Source organism: Sparus aurata, chromosome 5 (genome assembly GCF_900880675.1).
Source record: "Sparus aurata chromosome 5, fSpaAur1.1, whole genome shotgun sequence".
NCBI lineage: Eukaryota > Metazoa > Chordata > Actinopteri > Spariformes > Sparidae > Sparus > Sparus aurata.
The window spans coordinates 30,010,008-30,034,355 of record NC_044191.1 but is presented as its reverse complement, the minus strand read 5'-3'; the positions used below and the strand labels follow the sequence as shown (position 1 = coordinate 30,034,355).

Sequence of the window (24,348 nt, the reverse complement as noted above, 5' to 3'; positions counted from 1 at the left end):
AATATAATCATATTTTAATTATGAATATTAATACAACACATGAATAATATATATTGCCTATATAATACACATTCATTTTTACTATATATATTAGGCCCTGAAGGAAGCACTCATCCTTTACTTTAGCAGCATTCAACCCTACGATTCTTCTATTTCAAATATTCCACTGCAAGTTAAAGTAAAATACTGTATTATTAGCAACATATGTAAAGAATCAAAAGTACCCATCATACAGAATCACCCCTCACTAAGTGTTACTGTCTTTACGCTCATTACAGTATAACTGAATCCACAGCCCTCAATTTTAAAGACTGATTATATGTTTTTGTTCCATATCATCAAATCTTCAAATCACAAGCTGTGATATAAATCAAGAAGAGCTTAAAGTAAGAGGGCTAACAATATGAATTGTATCTGGGAGAGTACAGCAGTGCAGTATAAAGGTATATTGTGGGTTATTTTTTACATATAGAGTTTAAATCAAACTTAAAACAGAGTAAATCCCGACTGATCAGAATTATTGCTCGTTGTAAAACTTTCCATTTTCAACTTTAATTTAAGATTCTCACAGTTTGAGGCATTCTCCCTATTTTACAGGCTGTTTTTTAAGACAGTGCAAAGCAAAAATGGTGCTGAAGAAGATCAACTCACTGTTCAACCTCAAGGTGTCAGCATTGGCATTTGCTAAACATGGCGGGCGTTCTTAGAGACTGTGTGCTGTTTTGGATGAAGAGGCAGAAGCACGAAGGAAGCTGGACTGAAGGAAACCTGTCCTGGTTTGAAGCATCATTTCCAAGATGGACAGTTACGACTGATTCCTTCACCAATCTTACAGGAGAACACGAGCTGCTCTCCCCTCCAGCACCAACAGCCACTTATGTTCCTTCAACGATCAATGTAGGATTTGGTGGCAACCAACTCATGAAAAAAAAAAATAATACGAAACACGTGAAAGGCTCTTCTACATGGGGGTGCACCATGGTGGACTGTTTGGATGAGGACCTGCTCTCTCTGTAGGATCATTCTCAGTCTGAGGTGATTACACACCAATGAAAAAATAATTATACATTATTATGAATATTGTTTTCCATTTCTGCCAATAAATCCTCCTAAATCCTGCACACTGAATGAATGAATGCAAATTTATTCGGACATGTGAAACCAAAGCAAAACAAAACAAAGCAACACAAGAAAAGGGAGAAGTTATTATTATTAAATTACAATTAAATACACTTATTTAATCCTGCCTCTTCTCCACAACACAGTTATTGATCATAATCAATTTACTTCCATTCCTGATCTGTGTGCCTTCTTACGCTGTACGCAATTTGATATACTATATGTACAATTAATAAATCACATATTATATATAAACATACTTACAAACACACCCATATATGCATATACATATGTGTTGAACACACATACATAGCATATACATTGACCAAATGCTTGTATCTTATTATAAAAGTAGTTAACATAACACAACATTTAAAAATGTTGTACATACAAACACATTCATACATCTTTGAAAACACCCAGTGATTTTTATTATAGCCTTCCCTCGTCCCTGTACATTCTTTAAAATCATTTCCTTATATTATTGTAATATATTATGCTTTAGTTGGATACACATTGGATCTTAAAGCAAGATACTACCTTCAGATTACAGCAGATAAGCTGCTTAGTATCTGTACATCACATCCCTCCTGACACTTCAAGTACGTGCATGTTTGTTAAAGAAATATTTAAAGCATGCAAAGACATCTCCTTATTAAAACGTGTGTATACACATCAGGTCATAAAACCACACATCAGATCATCAAATGATAAATACACAAACACTGATTTATTTTTTTTATTTTTTTATTAAAAAAAGAATCCATGCAGCATAAAAGTACAACTATTTTTTTGCAGTCATGTCATTTTGCGATCACATGTGAATTCATGGGAGAAACAGCCATTTCTAGAGAGACACCAGCAACTGTAAACAAAAGGAATCATTCCATTTCCTCAAGTGTGGTAAAGGAAAAACATTTGGTCCCTAAAATCAGCCAGTTTTGCGTTTTTTTGTTTTTTTTTTGTAAAAAAGGAACAAGAGGGATTGTTAGTTTGGTCACAAGGTACGATAAGAGCACGGCTACAGCATCTTCACATATGCAATCCTCAAGTAACCCCTTTACAAATTAAATCTACAATTATTGTACACGTTTATCTACAAATTCTCTATACAAGCACAGTATATTCAGAAAAAAAAATCTTCTATACAGAGCAACTTCTATGTAAATGTTACATTTCTTATACATGCTGAATTAAAAACATATGCAAAATTCAATCTAGCTACAACAAAACACGGGCGATTAAGTGAAATTCATGACTTTACGACGTGCATCCATATCAAATCAAACGAAATAAACATCAGATTTTATCAATCTAAGACCAAGAAAAGGAAAATTAAATTTCCTGACTATCATTTTAGTAATTTAGTGTGAGAAAACTGTTCAACACTACTAAATGTTGAGCTCTATGTCAATGTTAGAATTAAGTCCGTACTATCTTCCTACTGAAACAGTGCTGAATTATTGTGCGGGTTAGCGGTACGTTTGGGTTTTGGGCGGGTATGATTCAATCAAGCTGTACACAAATTTGGATAATATTTTTGGTCCATCGTTTTGGTTATTATTTAATGGCTTATTCTGATTTAACAACAGTTTGGATTCTCAGCAGAGCAACTTTACAGGTCGCCGAGCGTTTTGGTTTGTCAGTTTTAATAATGATTGTGAAAACAGGTCTGAGGGGCCGGACAGGAGCCAAGATGATCGGACAGCTTCTAATAATAGCACTTACAGGTTTAGACAGTTAGGTACCAGACGTATTCGTGCCATCATTCACTCATTAACTCGTTCAGTTGAATTTGTACACCACATCATAGCAAATAAAGCCACCAGTCTCTGTACAGAGGTTTGGAAATAGACAGCCCTTTTTCCCCCATAAAGCAGTTGGCTTGTGCATGATATCCAACACTTTTCACTTCACGACAGAGTCTAACAACCATTTCACATACATCCCCCATACACAACACCACTCAAACAAAACAAATGCAACACCTTTAAAGCCAAAGTCTGTGGAAGTGTGGTTTGTAACGTGCTGCAGTGTTAAGACTCACAGCGATACTGACCTCTAGTGGGTGAGATTAGTCAACACAGTTCTGAGAGGAGTCGGATGTGGCACGCAGGCCGTGGACCACCGAGCTACTGAGCAGTTCATTCTGAATAGTAAACGGCTGCCACCCTATGGCAGATACATGTAGTACTCTTAGGAAACGTCACAGCACAAACCCTTGTAAAAAAAACAAAAAAACGATGCAACAGTGAACCATTTCAAGTGTGTCAGGAGAACCTCACACCTCACACATTAGTGGAACTCGTCTTGGCTGAATTATTTTCTAGCTGTAGATAAAAATGTAACCTTGAAGGTCGGCAAATTAAGAAAAGCTTCATCGAGAATGTGGTTCAGTGTGGCGCAATGTTTCCTCTAAGAAAATACGCAACCTCGTACACAACTGTCGCCGACGCCCCTCCCTACATCTTGGTCTCATTGTCAGGACGCCTTTCGTTCTCGTACTCATTCTCCTGGCAGATGAGCTGGTACGGCTTCTTGTCCGCCTCCTCCACCACCGAGTTGCCAAACTCGGGGTCCTTTTTCTGCAACTCGTGACGCGACAGGTGTTCCACTATACCTGCACCGATGGAGTCTCCGAGGACGTTGGTGGTGGTGCGCAATCGGTCCCTGAAGAAAAGAGAGAGAACGGGTGAGGACAGGAGGTAAGGGGATGAAAACACAAGACCAATAAAAATACGAGACATGACAAGAGAAGATGAGACAGAACAAAAGAGGTGAAGACAACCAAAACAAAAAAGGCTCAATGAAGATAAACCAAAGGATATGATAAAAGATCAAAAAAGACAAATCAAAATAAGACAGGGCAAGAAAAGACAAAACAAGAGAGGATAAGAAACAGCAAAACAAGGAAAGGCAAGATGAAACAAGAGAAGACAAAACAAAACCAGGAAAAGCAAGACAAAACATGACAAGGTCAAATGAAACAAGACGAGACAAGACAAAACAAAAGAAGACAAGGCAAAAAGGAGACAAGAGAGGAGACAACAAGACAAGACAAGTCAAAACAAGACCAGTCAAGATGAAACACGATGAGACAAGACAAAACAAAATGAGACGAGAAAAGTCTAAACAAGATAAGGAAATTTGCTTCAAGATGAGATAAGAGAAGACAAAACCAGGTGAAGACAACCGAAACAAAAACGGTTCAATGAAGATGAACAAAAAAAGATAGAAATGACAAGTCAAAATAAGACAAGACAAGAGAAGATAAAACAAGCGAGGAGAAGACAAAACAAAACCAGGAAAAGCAAGACAAAATAAGACAGGGCAAGATGAAACAAGACAATAGAAGACAAAACAAAACAGGAGAAAATGAAACACGATGAGACAAGACAAGGCAAGATGAAACAAGAATAGGGAAGAGAAGACAAAACAAAACTAGGCAAAAGAGAGATGAAAGAAGACAACAGAAGACAAAATAAGACAAGGCAAGATGAAACGAGCCAAAACAAGGCAAGTCAAAATGAGACAAGAGAGGACACAATGAGACAAGAGAAGAGAAGAGAAGAGAAGAGAAGAACAAAACGAGAGAACACAAAATAAGGAAAAGGGAAGATAAGCAAAGATTAGACAACAGAAGAGAGTACAAAACGTGACAAGACGAGATAAGATGAAACAAGAAAAAACAGCCGAAAAACAACACAAGATAAACTAAGACGACAGAAAGAAGTCAAGACGAGACAAATAAAGGCGAGATTGGACAAGACAAAACAAAAAGACAGCACAAAACAGGACATCGCAAATGAAATCCACCTGGAGTGTCTGTTAACGTGTGTGTACCTGAGAAAATATGATTAAAAAACTGCTCAAGCTAATCTTCAGACCGCATGAAACACAGCCAGCAGATTGGAGGAAGTGGGGCGTTGCACTGGGATTGACCGCAAACTGAATAAAAACCAGATGGATTGAGGGACGTGGAATGTGAGGGGAGTGTCTCTGGAAGCTGTCCCATAATCCAGATCGAGAGCGCGCAGCTCACCGATTGGACCCCGTCAAACCCCCTAAAACCCACGTTTAAACCCTCTTCATTCCTCTCAAAACCCACACCCGAGCGCAGGGTTTCTCATAAAGCTGATACTCACAGGAACCAATCAACTGCGATGATGAGGGTGATGTCATCGGTGGGCAGGCCTACAGATGTTAGCACTATCACCATGGTGACCAGTCCCGCCTGAGGGATTCCAGCTGCTCCGATACTGGCTGCCGTGGCTGTGATGCTGAAGAGTCGCAAACAAGAAGAAAAATGGAGAGAAATGTTTTAATTGTCTGGGAATCGTTCATTGTGACACACACCGTGTTGACCTCTCGACCATTCCTTGGTAACGACCATGAGGAGGGTGAATTAAATACATTCCCCCGCCTGAAATATTATCCCGCCTCTGTCTCCTGTCAGACAGTGAGACTGGTGGTTAGAAAGTCATTTAAGCTGTCACCTGTGGTTTCGAGGCTTGGACGTCCATCACTTGGGTTAAGTGGTAGTGGTATTTCTTGCCATAATGTAACAGAAATATTCTCGTGTACATCCAAAATAGATTGAACTCTCAGAGAAGGCTTGATTTACTGAATGAAATACTTTTGGATCCATTTAAGGGTTTTATATATGGCCTAGCATACTGTACTCGATGTTTTGGATATTTAGCATTAGCAGGATAGCAAGCAAGCTAATAATTTCATCAAGTTTACTATAGGTGATTTGGCAGATTGAATAAACAGCTACTTACAAAACAGAATATGTTATAATTGTGAAATGAAAGAATGTATAGAGTCAGAATATATTCACATATAACTTTGTGAACTAAGGATTTATTTCAACTAAACCAGAGCTGGTGATTGTTAGAAAAGTAGAAACGCAAACCAAGATGGTTTTGGTGAGTTTTATATTGTTTCTGTCAAGTTTGCATCAATTGCATTTTATGATTATCTGTCAGGTGAAATTGCTGTTTTTGTCAATGGAGTTTGGTTTGTCTGCTTGAAGAGAGCAATAAAACTGTAGTGCTCCAGATCTCATCTACTGGAGGTGAATGTCGTTCATAAAACCCTTTAACTCGAACAAAACAAGTATAATGTACAGTACGTCACGTACCTGATGGTGAGAATCTGTCCAAAGTTGAGGTCATAATCGTTGACTTGAGCGATGAAGATGGCGGCGAGGGCTTCATACAGAGCTGTGCCGTCCATGTTTATGGTGGCACCAACTGGAAGCACGAAGCGGGTCACGCGTTTGTCCACCTTGTTGTTTTCCTCCAGGCATTTAAAAGTGATGGGCAATGTGGCCGAACTGAGGACAGAGAGGTAGGGTTATGGTGGAAAGAGGGGTTGAAAAAAAAAACAGTTCAGTTGTTTTAGTCCTTCATCTTTCTGCACTGTTTTTCATTGTATTTTATTTTCTTTATTTATCATTGTTTTATCTCAAGCATTAAAGCGAGTGTTGCACATGAGAGGATGGTGATAATCTTGACTCTTCTTGTCAGTCTGTGAGATTTTGAACCCAATCACTTACCTGGAGGATGTTCCCAGGGCGGTGATGAGTGCCTGCAAAATCCCCCCTATGAAAACGAAGGGGTTCTTCCTCGTGACGAGGAAGTACAGTGTTGGCAGGACGATGATGGCGTGAATGAGCAGCCCACAAATCACTGTAATCGTGTACATTCCCAGCTGGCCGCCCATGGATGTGATGTCGTCCATCTCCACGATCTTACCAGCAATCAGGAACAGGATACCAATCGGGGCATACCTGAGGATTGATTGAGTGTTGTTGTGAACTTGTAATTGAAAGATCCATCATGTCATTCAATCAGTCCGTACGGTCTGCTACTTACCACATGATGATGGCGACCAGCCTCATGATGGCCTCATTGAGGCAGTCGAAGAAGTCCTTCAGGGGTTGTCCCTGTTCCCTCATGCTCCCGATGATCAGACCAAAGCATATGGAGAACACCACCAGGCCAAGAGCATTGACTCCATTCACCGACCCCGGCACTGGGATCATCTCCTCCCGAGTTAACACCCGGCTATCATTCAGCGTGAATATCGAGTCATTCACCGTCATCGTCACTTGGACTACTCTCTTGGCATACTGCGTCTTGAACTGGGTTTTGAAAAAGTAAAGAGGACAGGTTAAATAGTGATTGATCCCTGGGGGAGGTAATGTTTTACAAATACTTCTTCAAGAATAACATGGCACATTTCTATTCTTTGCAACAAAATGTACACTATGCATTTCAGTTTGCAGTTTGTTTGTGCTCGCAAGTTCCTGTAGAACCATCGGGTACACAGAGTTGTACAATCCCACCACTATGTCTGTCTGTCTGTCTACAATATCTTGGAATGAGGAAGTGAAAGTGGCACTGAGAGAGGGGCCTGGGTTCACAACTGGGCCGTGCCAAGTTAAGAATGATCGGATCATTGCCCATGAAAAAAGTCCTATACTTGTTTGTAATGATTACTGTAAAACCCTCTCTGCAATATTTAAGTTGGATCTAAAAGCAGAGGCTGATGGTAAATACTTGATAGAATTACATCTGATCTTACGGAAGAGGATTAGGAGGGCCACATGTGAAATTTTTTTTTTAGTTCTGACTTTAAAGTCAGAATTCTGAGATAAAGTTCAGAATTCTGACTTAATCTCAGAATTCTGACTTTAATCTCAGAAGGCTGGACGTTTTTTCCTCAGAGATTAAAGTCAGAATTCTGACTTGTTTCTCAGAATTCTGAGAAAAAAGTTCAGAATTCTGACTTTAAATCGTCAGAATTCTGAGAAAAAGTCAAGAATTCTGGTCCGTTAATCAACAAAGTTCTGACTTTTTTTCTCAGAATTCTGACTTTAATCTTAAGAATTCTGACTTTTTTCTCAGAATTCTGACTTAAAGTCAGAACTAAAAAAAAATTCACGTGGCCCTAACCACTCTTCCGTAGATCAATTTTAGACGGATTGTCAAAAAAAATTTAAGATTAAATTTTAGTATGATTTTATTTCCAAGTGTGGAAAGTAGAAAAATAGGGGAAAAAACTCTGCCTCCAATGCATTCTCCTTCTTAATATCTGATGACGTTTCGGTCTCTTGTCCTTCTTCAGGATCCTTCTATTGCTGATCTTGAAGAAGGCTGAAACATAATCTGATTTCAAAGAGTACGCAGCACTTCTCTCTACTTCTATTCTATATCCAGCAATCAGCCACCTCATACAGTGTGCTTTACCTTTCTTTTTTCGAAGTATATCTCCATGTAACAGAGATCTCCTCATCTCTAGTTCCACAGGGATGACAATGTCAATACCCCGCAGACAGAAAAAATAGAAACCTAGTGAACAGAGATCTCTCATCTCTAGTCCACAGGGATGACAATGTCAATACCCGCGACAAAGAATAGAAACCCTGTACTTTGGGCTTTGAACATTTAAACATGCCTCGGTACTGATGAGGATATGTTGAAGTGAGACAATTAAGGAACAAAACATTTCATGAAACTGCACAAGAGGATGTGATGGGACTGAGAGTTACCTGTTTGGTACAAGCCTCTATAAGGTTCGGAGGAAACATGTTTCTAGAAAAAACGACAAAAGAGATTTTAATTAGCAAATGTATAATTAATAATCTGAACAGTTTTCTTTTGCTGATAACTGAAACAACATGCTAAAATCTCCAATGAGTAGATGTTTGTTGTCATTTCTTTTAGATTAATTGATTTGAGTAGCACGTTCCGTTGGTTTCATAAACTATACAATTCACTGCATGGTGAGATGATTTTACACTATGAACATGGGTGATCAAAACGGGAGGGATCCGTAATTGAATTTCCAGATGTTAATTATATTAGTCTCTATTAAAACATTCTCTCTTAGAGGAGACATAGTATGTAATTCCCTCCGTCTGAAACGCTCTGTTTGTAGCTCCTGTCTCTTTAAGGCCCGCCTCCAGAATAACCAGTCTCCTCTGATTGGTCAGCTCACACATGCCTGACCAAGCACCGCTAACAACAACAAAGCAGCTGTGCTAAATAAATGTTTTCGTGCCAAACTAGCCACTAGAAATAAATTGCGCAAATGTGTGAAATTTTGACGCAGTGTGATGTCACAAAGTCACAGAATTAAAGGCGGGACTACTGACGAGGCGTTTCAGGAGCAATGTTTTTTGTGGGAAAGATGAGCTTTTGTTCACAACTAAACCTCACAATCAAAAGAGGGGAATCTGAGGATTTTTCTTATATCCTTTATATAAGTCCCCATTTCAACATCTGCTCTTAAGATAACAGCAAAGTATGCCTCTTTCTCTGTTCACTTTGTAGGTCGAGTTTCACAAAGGCTCCTCAGGTCACGCTCAGGGTCAACTTCAGTAGCTCATATGAGGGAAAGTAGTGGTAGCAGCTGGATCAAGCAGTTGATCAGGGTGTGCGTAGGTACCTGATGAGGTCCAGGAAGGCATCAGCGGGGCTGACCTGCTCTATCTTCTGCTGCTTGGTGAATTCTTCCTTGGATCCTTTTCCAGGGTGAATGATGAGCACCATGACAATGCCTATGATGACAGCGATGACGGTAGTGGTGGTGTAGTAGACCACTGCCCTCATTCCCATTTTACCGGAAGCGCGGCTGTCCAGAGCGGCCATACCTGAAAGGGACATATCATGTGCATTAAAGCAACATCATGTAGAAATCAAATAAAAATATGGCATTTTGTGTGATTAAGCGCCCCTGTAAATACAGTCCCAGGTCTGTATGAAGTTGTTAGGCATAATGTGGGAGTTGACTACTAAGCAACTTGGTAAGGTTTTATTTTAATAAAACGTGTTGTTTCTGTATATGGAATGAATCGTCTTCAGTCACGCAGCTCCCTGACCTTCAGATTTTGCACAGATCAGTGCTAGCCAATAACTTTTGTCCTCAGTTAGCCTGGGAAAATGTGCCGTAATTATCGGCGAAATACACCCATCTGGATTATCTGATGAACTATCACTGTGACAACAAAGAGCGGCAAGAAACACAATCTGACGCCGACCTTTCCTAGTGGAAAAACAACACCTACCGAGCAGCACCCAGGGGTGGATCTGCCGTGTGAAATCTGTTTACATGTTGTATATTCATATACAGATATGTATAGCTGTGGGGCCCAAAAGGTTTGGCGCCATTCTATTATTTGGTCACACAACACGGCTGTACGCTCCCAGTTGTGACGTTAGTTTGTTGTGAACACACAGACATGTCAGTTACAGATTAACAGCTTGACCTGAAAAAAATCAACACCAAATCTGTAACTGTATTCTGAGACGACGGCCGCATGTGTGAGGCAAATCGAGCGAAGGCCAGTGCACAGAAAGAGGCCGAGAACAAACAGATAATGATCAAGATGCGAAGAGATACTTCGCTTCCTGCCGTCTGCTAAACCTGCTAAATGAGTAATAGGTTTAGGAATTAATAATAAAGCACTGACGGGGGGGGGGGGGGGGGGGGACCTGCAGGAGCCTGGGGGCTAGGCCGCCGTCCACACTCTCTATAAACACCCTTTGTAGGGATAATGGTGGCAAAAAGAAATGTAGGCATTAGGGACAAGCTGCCTCGATGGGCATGACAGCAGCGGTGTATTTTCAAAGTGTCAGGTCCTATTACGGCTTTTATCTTCATTCAGAGCTGCACAAGGCAGAGCCGGCTTTGTGCGACGGGAGATCTATGTGTTGCACTTTGTGACACTTTGGTGTACTAACGTGCGTGTGTGTGTGTGCGTGTGTTTACAGACTGCCCCTGCCCCGGCGCTCTCGGCCCCTCTTGTCCCAACATGCCTCGACTCGGCTTTTATCCAAATCTTTTTGATCCTCATCCTCCCTCGTTCTCTTCTCCCCACATTCTTCACCTTCTCTCTTCATCACCGCCTCTTGTTTCAGGGTGCCCCTCGGTACCCCTCCCCTGCCCTTCCTCCTCTCCCCTCCTCGCCTCCCCCTTTCTTGCTCACTGATCTTATTGCCGCAATCCCATTTCATTACCTCCCCCTTTTACCTCCACCCCTCCTCCTATTCCTTTTTTCTGACAGCCCTGGGAAAACTTGTTGACTTAGTCAGCCCCGCACGCACACAATGATCCCCGGCCTGTTGTCCGGGCAACACTGGACGCAGCCTCACCAATTCCATCCTTTCAAAGGAATGAAAGGACAAAGATTGAAGGAGAGCAGGGAGAATGACTTTCCTTCTCATATGGGGAATGTTCATCAAACACAAAAGTAGGCCTGCTTCAGGGGGGCAGAGTTGAAGCGCAGGACAACGGCAAGAGGTCCGTCCAGAGGGCAATTAACATCCACTGACGCTTTGCCAAAGGTTGAGTACGCAGCTGTAGCGAGACTTAATAAGAAAATATCTCCACATGTCGCGCTCAATGGATCCTACAGAAAATTCATTGGTTTTAATACTTCAGTTTCATTCTGGACAAATGTGTGTGATTTGTTGCTTTTCTTTGTCCTATAGAAACCACCCTGACTATCTTTGGATCAGGGAGTGCCGGTTACACCAAAGATGTGACTTTAACATCTCACCTCGGGCCCTTGGGAGCAATCAAGAAACATCAGAAGTGAAAATAGCAACAGGCAGGCACATATACAAGTTACAAATCAGCAAAAAATAAAGTTTTTTTTGTTTAAGACACACTTGTATTCAGATTGTGCCCGTGCTGTCTAACACATGGAGCAGACAGTGATACATAAAGGGAGAGTTACTCCTCAAATTACTTGATTTTATATACGGTTAAATTTGCCAGGCCAAAAGCAAACACCTATTATATAGTATTGTACGGTCAACACATCAGTTTACTTTACGTTTAACTACCAGCTGCCTTTATTCTTTAACAAATGTCAGGGGAATTTTTAATCAATGAGTTGGCAACAGATAACCTTTCCCCCCCCCGCCGCCTCGCATTTCCTGTCGTATTGTTGTTGGCGCCACTGTTTGCAAAGACAACTGGATCATTTCTGTTTTTCTCAGAGTTGCGGATGACAACACCACCAGGTAAAATGTGAGTTTAATCAATAATTTGCTCTATGATAGAAATGGATTGCCATTTAACCTTCCTTTTCCCCCCGGTGACCGCGTGCCCGGTGGCAGACAAACTAGATAGTGATGGCGAGGTTTATATCCATCACATTTTGCAGTCAACAGTTACTTCATGGTGACACGCTGAAGCAGAAAACTTGTCCACTGCCAGTTTAAGAAACCCACAAAAAGTCTGTTCAGTCCTCTACTGTCAGCCTGTATCCTCTTTAACATTTCTTTCTCCTGTCTTTGCTTCTTGTCCTGGTCTGCCCCTTCATTCCCTACCCCTTCCACATCTAAGCTCCCCTTCCAGCGAACTCAGCTGTAATCATCCTCCTTTTCCTCTTTTCACTGCCCACATCCCCTCTCCCCTGTCCAGCCCCTTCTCGGCTCCACACGTACTCTTGTGGTGGACCCTCGGTTCTTAATGAAATGCCTGAAGACGATGTGGGTTTTGCAGCAAACACATGTTGACTGGTTAGTTTGAAGTGTGTTTGGAGAAAGAAATGCGGTCATGGATGAAGATCACTCAGTGAAACACATAAGCCATTTTTCTCAGTATCCCTGATCCTTGGTTTTTCTAGTTTAGCTTTCCTAGCTTCCATGGACTCTCAAGACTTCTGCTCAGACTTTCTGATTCCTAATTCAGCCTCACTTTTAGACATGCACTATATTCAGGGGCAAATCCCTTCCAACTGGGACAGCCCATTTCACATAAAGGCACAATTCATCGTCTGCAGCGTGACGTTCTGTTTACACAGGGGCCACGGGAGCGCTGATGTTTGTTTTTTTTATCCTTTTAACATAAAATATCTCAAAGTCACGCTCCATGTTATGTTTGTAAAGCAGTCACTGCTCTACAGATATAGAATAGAGCCTGGAGCGATTACAGTCAGGCTGCAGGACATTGTTTCCCATGAGAAGGTCGATGCTGTTGGGATAGAAACACGGCTCACGTCTGTTAAAACACACTTCCAGATCAGGAGGAGGTGACGTCCTCTAAACTAACCTGCGGACACTTGTGTTACTTTTTAACTGAGGCCTGAGTTTCAGCGGAAATCTGAAAAACTGAAGTCAAAATTTTCATCAACTACAGCTGTGCTGCAGATGTTCAGCATATTGCCATGTTGCTATTTTCTCCATGTCAATAAAGCAAAGCTATTAATCCATCTGTAAATCTATTATTTCTCCTGTTTTATTGTTTGACAGTCATAATTCCTCAAGGGGAGGGAATTGTAGCTTGGCGGTGTGTGTGTGTGTGTGTGTGTGTGTGTGTGTGTGTGTGCGTGTGTGTGTGCAGCCACAGTTATGACTGTGACCTCTGCTGATGGAAGCTCCATAAAAACTCTGGAATCTCTGTTTTCAGTGTTGCAATAAGAGAAGGAAAAAAGGAAAGATGAAATAAGAATAATAAGAGTAAAGCCTGATGACGACGGATGAAGATCTTGAGATTAACAGCACATCCTTTCTTGTCAATAAGGAAGTCCACCCAACTTTGCAATTGAGAGAACAATGACGGGTGTGACATTTTGTCACTACTGACACTCAGTGAACGCAGGTTTCACAGTAAAGAGGAGCCAGCGGTACTTCGAGAAAACCTGATTTAATCTGAAAACAAATCACAGCTCTGGCCAACGACCTGACAGTTATCAAATTTAGTCTTATCTGCATTTCAGAATTGAAATCTGCAAGTTGTGTTTTTTAAATGTTTTGTTATGTTGTCTTGTTAGACATGAAGTACGTTTGGTAGGCTACATTGCGTTTGGTTGAATTTGCTGTGTGTGTGCTGCTTTTGGGGTTATTCTTGATTGTATAACGTTGCCTCAATGACTCATGCAGTTAAAGTTTTTTCAGACCGGTGCTGTTTTACAAAAAAAATCACGCTGTCGTCCTTTAAGCTAACTCGTAATCAGCTCTCTCTTAACGTATTGTTAAGTTAGCTGCCTAGCTAATGCCAGAAAAACATGCAGCGATCGAAGAGAAGAATCCTGCTTTCTGCATATTCACGAGAAGACAGAACCGCCTCTTTAATGAGTTCTCTGTCCTGATTGGATAAAGTGGGCAGGGATACCAGAACATGTATTTTTTTGTATTATTGCATGAACAGTGGGGAGGAGAGACATGGCTTACTGACCAAATATGATATTTAAATATTAATTCAATTAAAAAATATAACTCACAGCAGCTTTGAATATACATAATGTTATTTTTGTTTCTAAATTAAGCTGCAAAACCTAATTACTAATCCATGATGACGAAAATGGTAAAAAACAAACAAGTGGCAGCAGCAATGTATAGGGTGTTATTGTTAACGTCTATGGTAATGACTTTATAGCAGATAACCTTATATCTGGGCTACAAACACGCTCAGAAGAGACGGGAGCCGTGTGAAAGAACAGCACTCTGTGTCGGCTTTCACATGTAGTGGCTGCGGTCATGTGACATGATGTCAGAGGATGCTGATGTTACGCCCCGCTGCAGGACAAAGCAGGTTATTATCGGACAACGTGTCTCAGTCATCCCTCCAGGACACTGGCTTCTGGTGCTGTCAATCACCGCTCAGAGACGGCACATTTGGTCTCGGCACGTCCCGCCTGCTTTTCGTCAATCAGTGCTGCTGACCGGTGTTGTTGGAAACTCGCATGTTCTGTCTATTCTTTCACTTCCACAACAAGAAAAAAGGCCCCGCTCAGTAAACAGACCTGTAGGCGTTCGGGAGAAAACATCCCCGCGTGTCGGACTCGGTTTATGAACCATTATCAGCAGTGATGAATGACCTCACTTGGTTAAGAAGAGAGAAACCTCTGTGTCGTGTGTTTGTGTTTTTTTCTGAAAAAAACAAACAAAAAAACCCCCAATTCCATGTGAGCCGCAGCTGGTACAAGAAGTCCTGAAACTACAAAACAAATCCAGTCGGCAAACTCTGGATTGCTTACTCGATTAAAGCACAGTGACGCTGGGACTGGCCTGCTCATGTTGCATCAGGATCAAGACCCGTTGCGACATGGGGACAAGCGTGTGATTGAGACCAGCACTGTGGGCTCACAAACGTACCTCTCTTGTCCGTCTCTCCCTCTGTCGCTGATGAGGTCATCGCAGCCCCGTCCACCACTGGGCCCTAAACCAACAAACAGCGTCGGCTGAACAAACACATGGCTCGCCCTGCCACTCATGAGGTTCACGTTGATGAGCCGAGCCGCAGACCAACAAACAGCATCGACACTGATACGACCTTTTTACACAGAATACACATGCTGTCTGCCAAACACGTCGCCGAAGCCTGGGACTCTTTCCATACAGTGCTGTGTCTCCACTTCAGGCCGGTGGAGATACAATATCAATGTAGAAAGTGGAGCGCAGTGTTTTTGTCTCCACTGTCTTAACTTGATGTGAGGACAGCTGCGGAGCCAGACGCGCTGCCAATGTGCGCTTAAGAGATAATGTTAGGTTTTTTTTGTGATATTAGGAGATACAGCAGAGTGCTGAGTGTGATGATGTAAAATTTGAACAAAACCAGTGTCACGCAAGCTTGAACTCTGACTGTCTGCGTGCTTATTTTAGATTTCAGAGGCTCATTGATCTTAAAATAGCCGATGATAGCTTACCGTTATGATTGCAACCGTAAGGGAGTGCTGTGTGAAAGCCTGGGGCGCGTGAGATGTTGTCACATGTGTTTGTTAACTTTACTGATGCAATCCGTAAAACATTTTGATAAGATTTGGAAATATGAGAAAGATATATATATGTATTTTTATCAGTGAATGAAAATATTGAAAAAAACGTTGGCGAATTCTTGCTGTGTGACTGCAGAGAATAAAGAGTAACTAATTAAATGATTAAAATTCTGCACAGTTTTTCGTGGGAGATGCATCCGCAGCCTCTGGTGTCCTGATGACGTGCCGGAAAAAAATGGAGGGGCGTTCGTACCTGTGATGAGACTGGAAACCAGCAGGGGCAGCACGAGCATCTGCAGCATTCTCATCAGCAGTTCTCCGGGAAAAGAGAAGAACTTCACTTCACGGTACGACATCTTGTACGGCCTCAGGGCGAAGCCCAGAATGATCCCTGCAGGGCAGATCAGATGTGGATGAAAGAAAAGTCAAAACTTTATTGGGGAGTTTAACATTTTGGTCCCAGATTTGATACTTGTGAGTCAAATTAGTTGAAAGGTAAAAACAGGTTGACTTCCTCTTTTTATCACACTCCTCTTACTCATCCTATTCAGATTAGAAGATTAGTGGTGTTTACCTCTGTTTTCACAGATAAATACACTGGAATCATGCCTTTGTCTGAGTGATTCATTAGAAGTGTTAAAGGTTTACTTCATGTGAGCACATGATCATTACTGGGAATGCTGTTTTGATTCAGTGACAAATATTTGTGAATAGGTGCAGTCTGGCTTCTTCAGAATACCTACGATTGTGCAATTATGTTTATTTCAAACATTATTCACTGGTAAAATTGTGTGGAGGAGTTCTTTTTTTCTCTCTGCGCCAATTGTCCAACAGACCCAGGTGGCTGACCCCGAAGAATACCCTGAATTTAACAATCAATCAAGTGTGTTTGTCATGGCACGGTGTAATTCTAGCAGGGCTGCAGATGTGCAGGAGGTGGGTGGGCCTGGCTTACTTCCCACTGAGCAAGAATCAAAGGTTAATGGCAACAAGTCAGGGGTCAGCTGCAGGGTCAGTCTGCAGAGTTCATCTGAGTTCCCTCTGTTCTCTCATCCGGTGCGTTTGTATCAATTCTCTTCCTTCTTCCGACACGCTACAGGGGTGTTAGTCACACCATATCGATCCGATTGTTGGGGTGACGCAGAAAATCTGGTGCCCTCTTCTTTACAAGATTGAATAGAGAGAGGTGGGGGGGTGGTGGTGATAGATGGAGAGGAGAGGAACAAACAAAGCCTCGTCCAATAAGCCCGAGTTTAGATCAAGTGAAAAAAAAGTATGTTTTCCCTCTTACCAATAATGACAGCAGCGACGGTGAGGAGCACAAAGGCGTTTCTTATGAAGAATCCTTTAACGTCATCCTTCGAGATGTTCTCCACTCTCTTCATGGCCAGCAGCGACCGGGACTGGATCCTGGCCCGGATCTGGTTGAGGCCGCTCCGGGTCCTCTGCGGGTTCTCCCCGTTGCTCTGAGTCATGGCTGTTGTTTGCAGAACTGTTATTAAGGGCGAAGGAACTCAAACTCCTCTCAGCTGTGACGGAAACACCATAAAGGTGTTGCTGATTCACTTGTTACCTGTTGCTCCTCTTGATCTCTCTCACACTTTCTGCTTTGGTTACTTGGTCCTGGGAGGGAAAAACATATTAAGAGTTAAAAATTAGCAATTTGTGCACAACAAAAAACAGTCATTCTGAAAGGTAGACTCTGTCTTTACCATTGCAGAACAATGGCAAACACACAGGGGAACAGATTGTTGATTGATCTTATTGTAACCTCTGACAGATGTTGACCCTCGAACGTAAAAAAAAAAACTTCTACAGTCATGACTGTCATGCAACTCCCCAAAAATGCATTGTAAAACTGAACTTTCAACTCTTCTGTCAGTGAAATGCTGCACCGTGAATAAAGAGCACATGTGTTGAAACCTGAACTCTGGAGGCATGCAGACTTCCTCTTGCGTACACTCGAGTAACTAAAACACACGTGTACAGATACTGATTCACAGATCTCACCCTCACACGCATTCAGACACATGTAGACACAGCTGCAGACATTTGAAAAGGTAAAATACTAAAGATAGAAGTTGTTTCTGTACCTTTAGACTCGAGCAATAACTTCCTGTGGAGTAATGTTTTTCCAGTTTTTTTTTCAGGGGGTGAAGTTCTGGTTTTTAAAGCCCGATCAGTGGTGAGAAGGGACAAGAGGAGCTCTTTGGCTGCGAGCTGGTCAGTGCGAGCAACCAGCAGTGAGGAGAAAGAGGAGAGGAGAGAGGAGAGGGGAGGAGAAAAGGAAAGGAGGGAGTTGCGGTGGCCGGGATGAGAGAATAAAAGAGCCAGTGAGAGAATGGAGGCGGCGCTATAGTAGAAGAAAAACCCAGGGTTAGTCAGTCACACAGTGTGGGCTTGTGGGGAGGTGAAGCGGGAACTAAAAAAGTGAAGTAATTTAGAGGAGGGGGGTGGTGGTGCATTTCAGACAGAGGGGAGCTTGAGGAATAATGAGCTCTCGAAGCAGGAAAGAGAGAAAGAACCTTCTTGTCTCCTTCTGTCCCTCGCAGCCCTCCTTTCAAGCGGTTTTTCACGCTTGATGAGTTCAGTCTAATTGGAGATTCCTGCTGAGAGTGAGTCAACAAGAAAATAAAAAAAAAAAATACATGGAAGTGGATTAGACTTTCACACATTTATACTGGCACAGCTCCAACAGACACACTCATCAATCAGCCTCAGTCTGCCTTATTTTGCGTTGGATATTCAGAACATACAATGTCCACTTGGCCCGTCTTACTATCAGGGAAAGAACGGGTGAGTCTTTAGTTTGTGGAGCTAAACAGAGCAGGTAAATATTTACCAAGTGCCAGCGGTGCAGCTGGTGCCCTGCGACTTTGGGCTAATGAAAGAAATAACCCTCGCAAACAGTCTGGAGGTTTTTTCTGGCCCGACCGCTGTGCTACATGTGTGTCGTGAAATCTGCACAAGGCTTTCTGCACAGGAGACACGCCGGGCAGAGACAAAAGCAGCCCCGTGGTGGACGATCCAAACGCAAGATTCAGAAATTCACAGTGAGGGTGTGTTACGGATGTGTGTGTGTCAAAGTGGGTGAGTGTGTTTTCTTGAAAAAAGTGTGAGTGAGGGAGGCAGAGCTGAAGGCATCCTTTCTGACTCACACCGAGGGAATCCATGTTTGGCAGAGATGTTGTGAAATGTTTCGGTTTGCACACATACACAGACACACACATACACACTGTACCTCATACTTCATATGACCTCAGTGAAATTATATAACCTCAGACTCTGGCATGTTTACTACTAGAAGGAAGAGACATTTGCAGAGTAGACCTGCCAACAGATTTTAAGTCCACTCAGAAAGGCAGTAAATCATTTCTTTCTTCTCACCAAGAATTTGAAATTGCTGAAATAAACGCTGCAGACCATTTCAACACAGCGGACCTCTCGCGTTTGGCTTCAGTAATTTCTACTCAGCAGTGATATAAAATAGAAGGACGTTATTCTCATCTGACAGGATACAAAAACGTAGCAGCCCCACTCCTGATTGAAAGAAAGACCTTCATCATCGTGCAAGTGAGGGGCTGCTCAAGGTTCATCGGAGTTAATTTTGCATATAGCCGAGGGAAAGAAACCGCTCCAAAGTCTGGTGGTCGGTGCTTTGTTGCTCCTGTAGCTCCTGTAACCTGGACACCACCTGTGCTTGGAGTGCAGGCAGACAACTCATGATCTGCTTGGGTCTTGGTGGGAGCAACCGAATGAATGACAGAAACAGGTCCGTTAAAAGCCAAAAGGAGATACAGGATGTAAGACTTCAAGCTGTGGGGCTGGACGTCTGACGAACAGGCCGGACGCTAGTTCAAAGGAAGCAGCTAGTCCTAGAAACTGTGAACAATACTAGAAGCTGTTACCTTTAGGCTGTAATAATCATTCATAATCATTGCATGAAAGCATTGGCCCTCTGAGCTGCAGGGATAACCATAATTAGCTTTGAACACACAGGCAACTACTGCCTGAATTGCAGGGAGAGAGAGAGAGAGAGAGAGAGAATATCTGCTGTATTATGATCTTCCTCCAGTGTCCCCCCCTGGGTCTCAGAAACATTGAACAGCTACTTTCAACACTGCAGATAAACGTTTAGACCGGCTCATTAGTGCGCCGACTGGCTTTCATTGTCAGTGGCTGCAAATCCCGTGACATCGGTGCTGTTGTAACATTATTTACTGATGAAAAGACTCTTGTGTTTGATATATGATGACATCCTTAGCAAAGAGAATGTAAGATACTGATACTGAAGATACTATTACCACTTACTGAAACTTAACCTCCTTATTAGACAACAGTGACTTCATGCGTTAACTTGTCTTGTGACTCCATAAAAGTCAAATTATGGACCAATTATGAAAATGTTTTGCTTGACAGGCCATCCATTACTTTTTTCATTCCCCAGCTAAAGGACACATGTGTAAGTGTCCACAGACAAGAAACAATTCCCCATATTGTTCCTGACTGGCACAATGTAAACCCGGATAAGTAGAATCTACTTTTAAAAAATCAAGGTGACTCGTTGCCTTGAAATTTTTAAGTAATGAAGCATTAGTTGAATAAATGAAGTGGACTACGTTCAAAGCACTTGAGCCCATAATGGAATGGAATAGAACATTTAAGTTGAATGTACTAATAACCGAGTTACACTAACTGAAGATACTTAGTTAAAACAATCATTCCCCACCCATTTATTTAACTCTTGTTAAGTAAGCGTTACTCCATTACCAATTCAGCTAAATTGTATATTCTAACTGACCGAACTTAACTTTTTTAGTTCCTGAAACTCAAAATATGTCTTTCAATCTGTAGAGCTGTGTAAAATACATACATACAACTGCAACATTACATGGATCCAATTTTTTTATTGAACATATCTTTTTTCAGCAACAAAAGAAACAAAGCCATGGCCTAATAGGCTTCTAGTGTGTAGATTCCTCAGTGATGGCATGAAAAGAAAAAATATCTCTTCTTCTTTACCTCCAATCATTACAATATTGTACTGCGCCTCTTCAAATTTGGTTGACAAACTGGCAAGATAAAACTCCGCCCTGCTGAACACTGGCATCTTAACATTTACAAATAAGTCCCGACGCGACGATTACCGAGTGCAGTTAGAAATGCTCAATTCCGTTCTTTTCCCTATCCGCTCTCGATAATAACTGTTATAAACTGACAGGTAAGACACATATGAACTTTGATTGCTTTTCCATGGAGTCATAATCATACATTTTCATCCATGAGCCGTGAACTCTACTGCACTCGGTGATCGACTCGTCTGGACTTCCCGTCAACAGGAAGCTGCTGCAGAAGAGTGGTAAATTTAGTCAGTTATTCAGTAGAAATCCAGCTAAGCTAGCGGAGGTTAGATGCCCCGGACTATGTGCTGAGACTCTATTTGTACTGTTGCTGAAGTTTGGTGCTGTTCTGAGCATTATTTGTGGCTTTTTGGTGGCGGTTTATATTTGGATCCATTTACTGCAGTGTATTGTTGTCGTGCGGTCGTTTCTGAGGTTGATAAAACTCCGTAAATTAGCGGTCTGCTAACTTGATCTCTCGAGAGGGAGTCTAACACAGTTTCACGGTGTGTTAGACCATGGATTAAACTTACACCGGAATTTCCCTTTAACTTAGTTCAGAAGTACCTGTTGAAAAAAATCTTAAGTGTTCTTCATGTACTTTGGGTAGTTGAGATGCAGTGCATAGGTAAGTTCAAAGACAATGTGCATGGCCTGGGGCAGGCTCTCAACATCCATCACAATGTTTCCCTCCAAGATGATTCCCACTGAGGATGCATTGTGGTGAAGGGACTGCGTGTGTGGAGTGATGTTTTCCTGTTCATGGCAGAGGATCCCCACTGGCACATCATTGTATGAAACTTCCTCATCATCAACGTCCTGAAAAAAGGAACAGGGCATGATCATGTCAACATGACAACATAGTGCTACAAACACCCTCTATAGGTACACAGCCCACAATGTCCGCCCTGTCCAGTGTCCACCCACTGCCCAGTGCAGCGAAAGCTACAGAAAATCACTCAGGACAGGTGCAAGGGGCATCACAAATGATCTGGGGTGAACACACGTCACCATTTTGGAGTATGCCTCCACCAGGAAAGGTTTTTTTTCAAACAAAAAACACATGCACTCCTTAAAATAATATGAATCGTAGGGAGAGAGGAGGGGAGGTAAAGGGAGGGGAAGGGAGGTACAGTGCAGGTCCCGGAGAGAAAGAGATCCGAGGAGGCTGATAATCCAGCACAGAGGGTGAATGGAGAGGAAGAAGAGAGTGAACAGGAGAGAGAGGGAGACGCACAAATCTCTGCAGCCTGTGGGAAAGACACCAAAAACAACAGCAGGCTGGAGGAGAAAATCAGCGGCTATCAGTTGGCAGTATGTTTATTTCTTGTCGGCAGGACAAACAAGGACCATAAGTACTAAAGTTAAACGATTAATTTAGACTGAGGCCAAGCTGCTGAAAAGATAATACCAGGCCTGAGGTATTGAAGGATAAGTTCTAAATACAAGTTAAGGCAAAAAGATTAGTTTGAGGGCCTCAACAGAGGGGCTGGGAAATTATTCAAGAGAAAAGTGACACGTTTTGAAAAGTCTACTGACTTCTCTTGACTCCAGGGACTTTCAGTCTGATCAGACACGGACACAGAGCCCATGCAGGGATGCAAACTTTGGTGCAACATGGTCAAATATTCTAGTTTTGAACACTTTTCATACTGTAACTTTGAGGATTCACAAACTTATTGAGAATTACTGTTATCTGATCAATCTGGTGTCTATATTAAGCAGGGCCGATGACCAGCGTCACAATTTTAGGTGCAGGAAATTACATGTTTTACAGCAGATAAACAGGCCTCAAAATTAAGAAATTGAGCATGATGACTGCCTTTACAGGCATGAACAGCTGAGTATCATCAGCATAACAGTGGAAATGTATCCAAAATTGCGTATAATTAGTCCAAGAAGGGAAATATATAAAAAGAATGAGAAGGCCAAGAACAGAGCCCTGAGGTACTTAATAGCTTACGTCAGAAGATTGATGTAATATTAGTCAGCTGCGTAAATTATCTTTTACGCAGCTGACTAAAGTGCATCAACAGAAAAGAAAGTGGTGGAGAGAGCTGCCTCGAAAAAAGAGAAAAGAGTTGTGCAATTATGGTGATGTAGCAGGAAGGAGGGGTTCGCTAACTGCAGTCAGCTAAAATGATGACAATGCTTACAGCAGCTTTAAAGGGGTTTCTTCTGGGCCATCCTCCATCCAAGTTTCATGGAAATCTATTCTGCCGTTTTGTGTAAACCTGCAGACAAATCAACCAACCACCCAAACAGACATCAGGTCCTTGGTGGCGGGAACAAAGAGCAGTAAGGATGGATTTAGTAGCTGATATCAGAGCTCCATCAGCATCACTTATTATATCTTTAATAAATAGGTCAGTAAGATTTTTCATTCTTAAAATTCTTCGTAAGATTCCGTAAGGCAACATTTCCGAACAAAATTGCATGAAAGTGGCTCATTTGTTCAAGAACTTTCTCCATCCATAATCTGATTTGTTCCGAGGACGCTGGTGTTTGTCTAAAATAATGTGAAAATGTTTCAGCACAGGCTCCAGGCCATTGCTCCTTTCTTCAGTCCTTTCATCTTTTATACAAAATGTCCCATTTTTTACAATTAAAACCAGACCATTTCCAGAAAAAAACATTGCAAAATAATCCCTGAACATCGCTCATGTGTCCTGACACCAATAATACTGACAGGCCCAATCCCTGCCTTTCCCATCATTAAACCTCAGCTCATCTGGAACGCTTTAAATCAGAGCCCCACAATTCTTCACCCTCACCGCAGTGACCCACATGGCATCCGTCACACAGCGATCCCAACAAGCAACAACAGACAACAGCCTCCTTTGTCTTCAGCGCGCAAAGCAAGGGATCGGCTGATGGGGTCAGCTGCGGAGTGGAACTTGTAAATTGCAGAGAGGATCCTGCCGTAAAAAACACACAATGACGGCGGACAAACAGGTGAATGTGACACATGGCCGTGGATCCTGGGGAGAAAATGTTCTCCTTTGGATTGTGTTTGCTTGTGTTAATCACATTGTGAAGACAAAAGTCAATTCATGGGAACTCACCTTACATCTGTAGACTAAAAGCTGCTTGTCCATACAAGGCTGAAGTCCTCCCATGTGCTCAATAATGTATTTAGCTCATTTGGTGACACTATGAGAAATTGCTCACATTTATCACAGGGTGAATTTCTCTCTGCTCACTTCGAATCAGTAGTTTGACATCTTTGGAAACATGCTAATAAGCTATTTTGAGTTTATTGAGAAGATTGAGACAAGTCTCATGTTGCTATTATGAATTTGAACCTACAGAGAGCAGCTAGCTTACGTAACTTAGTCGGAAGACTGGAAATTGCTTGTCTGACTCGGT

General features: G+C 42.1%; 1 protein-coding gene across 1 annotated transcript; it reads right to left on the bottom strand.

Annotated features, from left to right (window-relative positions):
- Positions 1 to 1,848: 1,848 nt before the first annotated feature.
- Positions 1,849 to 18,142, bottom strand: slc1a3a (solute carrier family 1 member 3a). The gene is made up of 10 exons (XM_030415947.1): positions 17,953 to 18,142; positions 17,151 to 17,482; positions 16,113 to 16,250; positions 9,580 to 9,784; positions 8,681 to 8,723; positions 7,002 to 7,270; positions 6,683 to 6,916; positions 6,266 to 6,460; positions 5,265 to 5,399; positions 1,849 to 3,789 (listed from the first exon to the last, which is right to left on the bottom strand). The coding sequence occupies exons 2-10, from the start codon at positions 17,332 to 17,334 to the stop codon at positions 3,582 to 3,584; spliced, it is 1,611 nt and encodes a 536-aa protein (XP_030271807.1). The 5' UTR covers positions 17,335 to 17,482; positions 17,953 to 18,142; the 3' UTR covers positions 1,849 to 3,581.
- Positions 18,143 to 24,348: the final 6,206 nt, after the last annotated feature.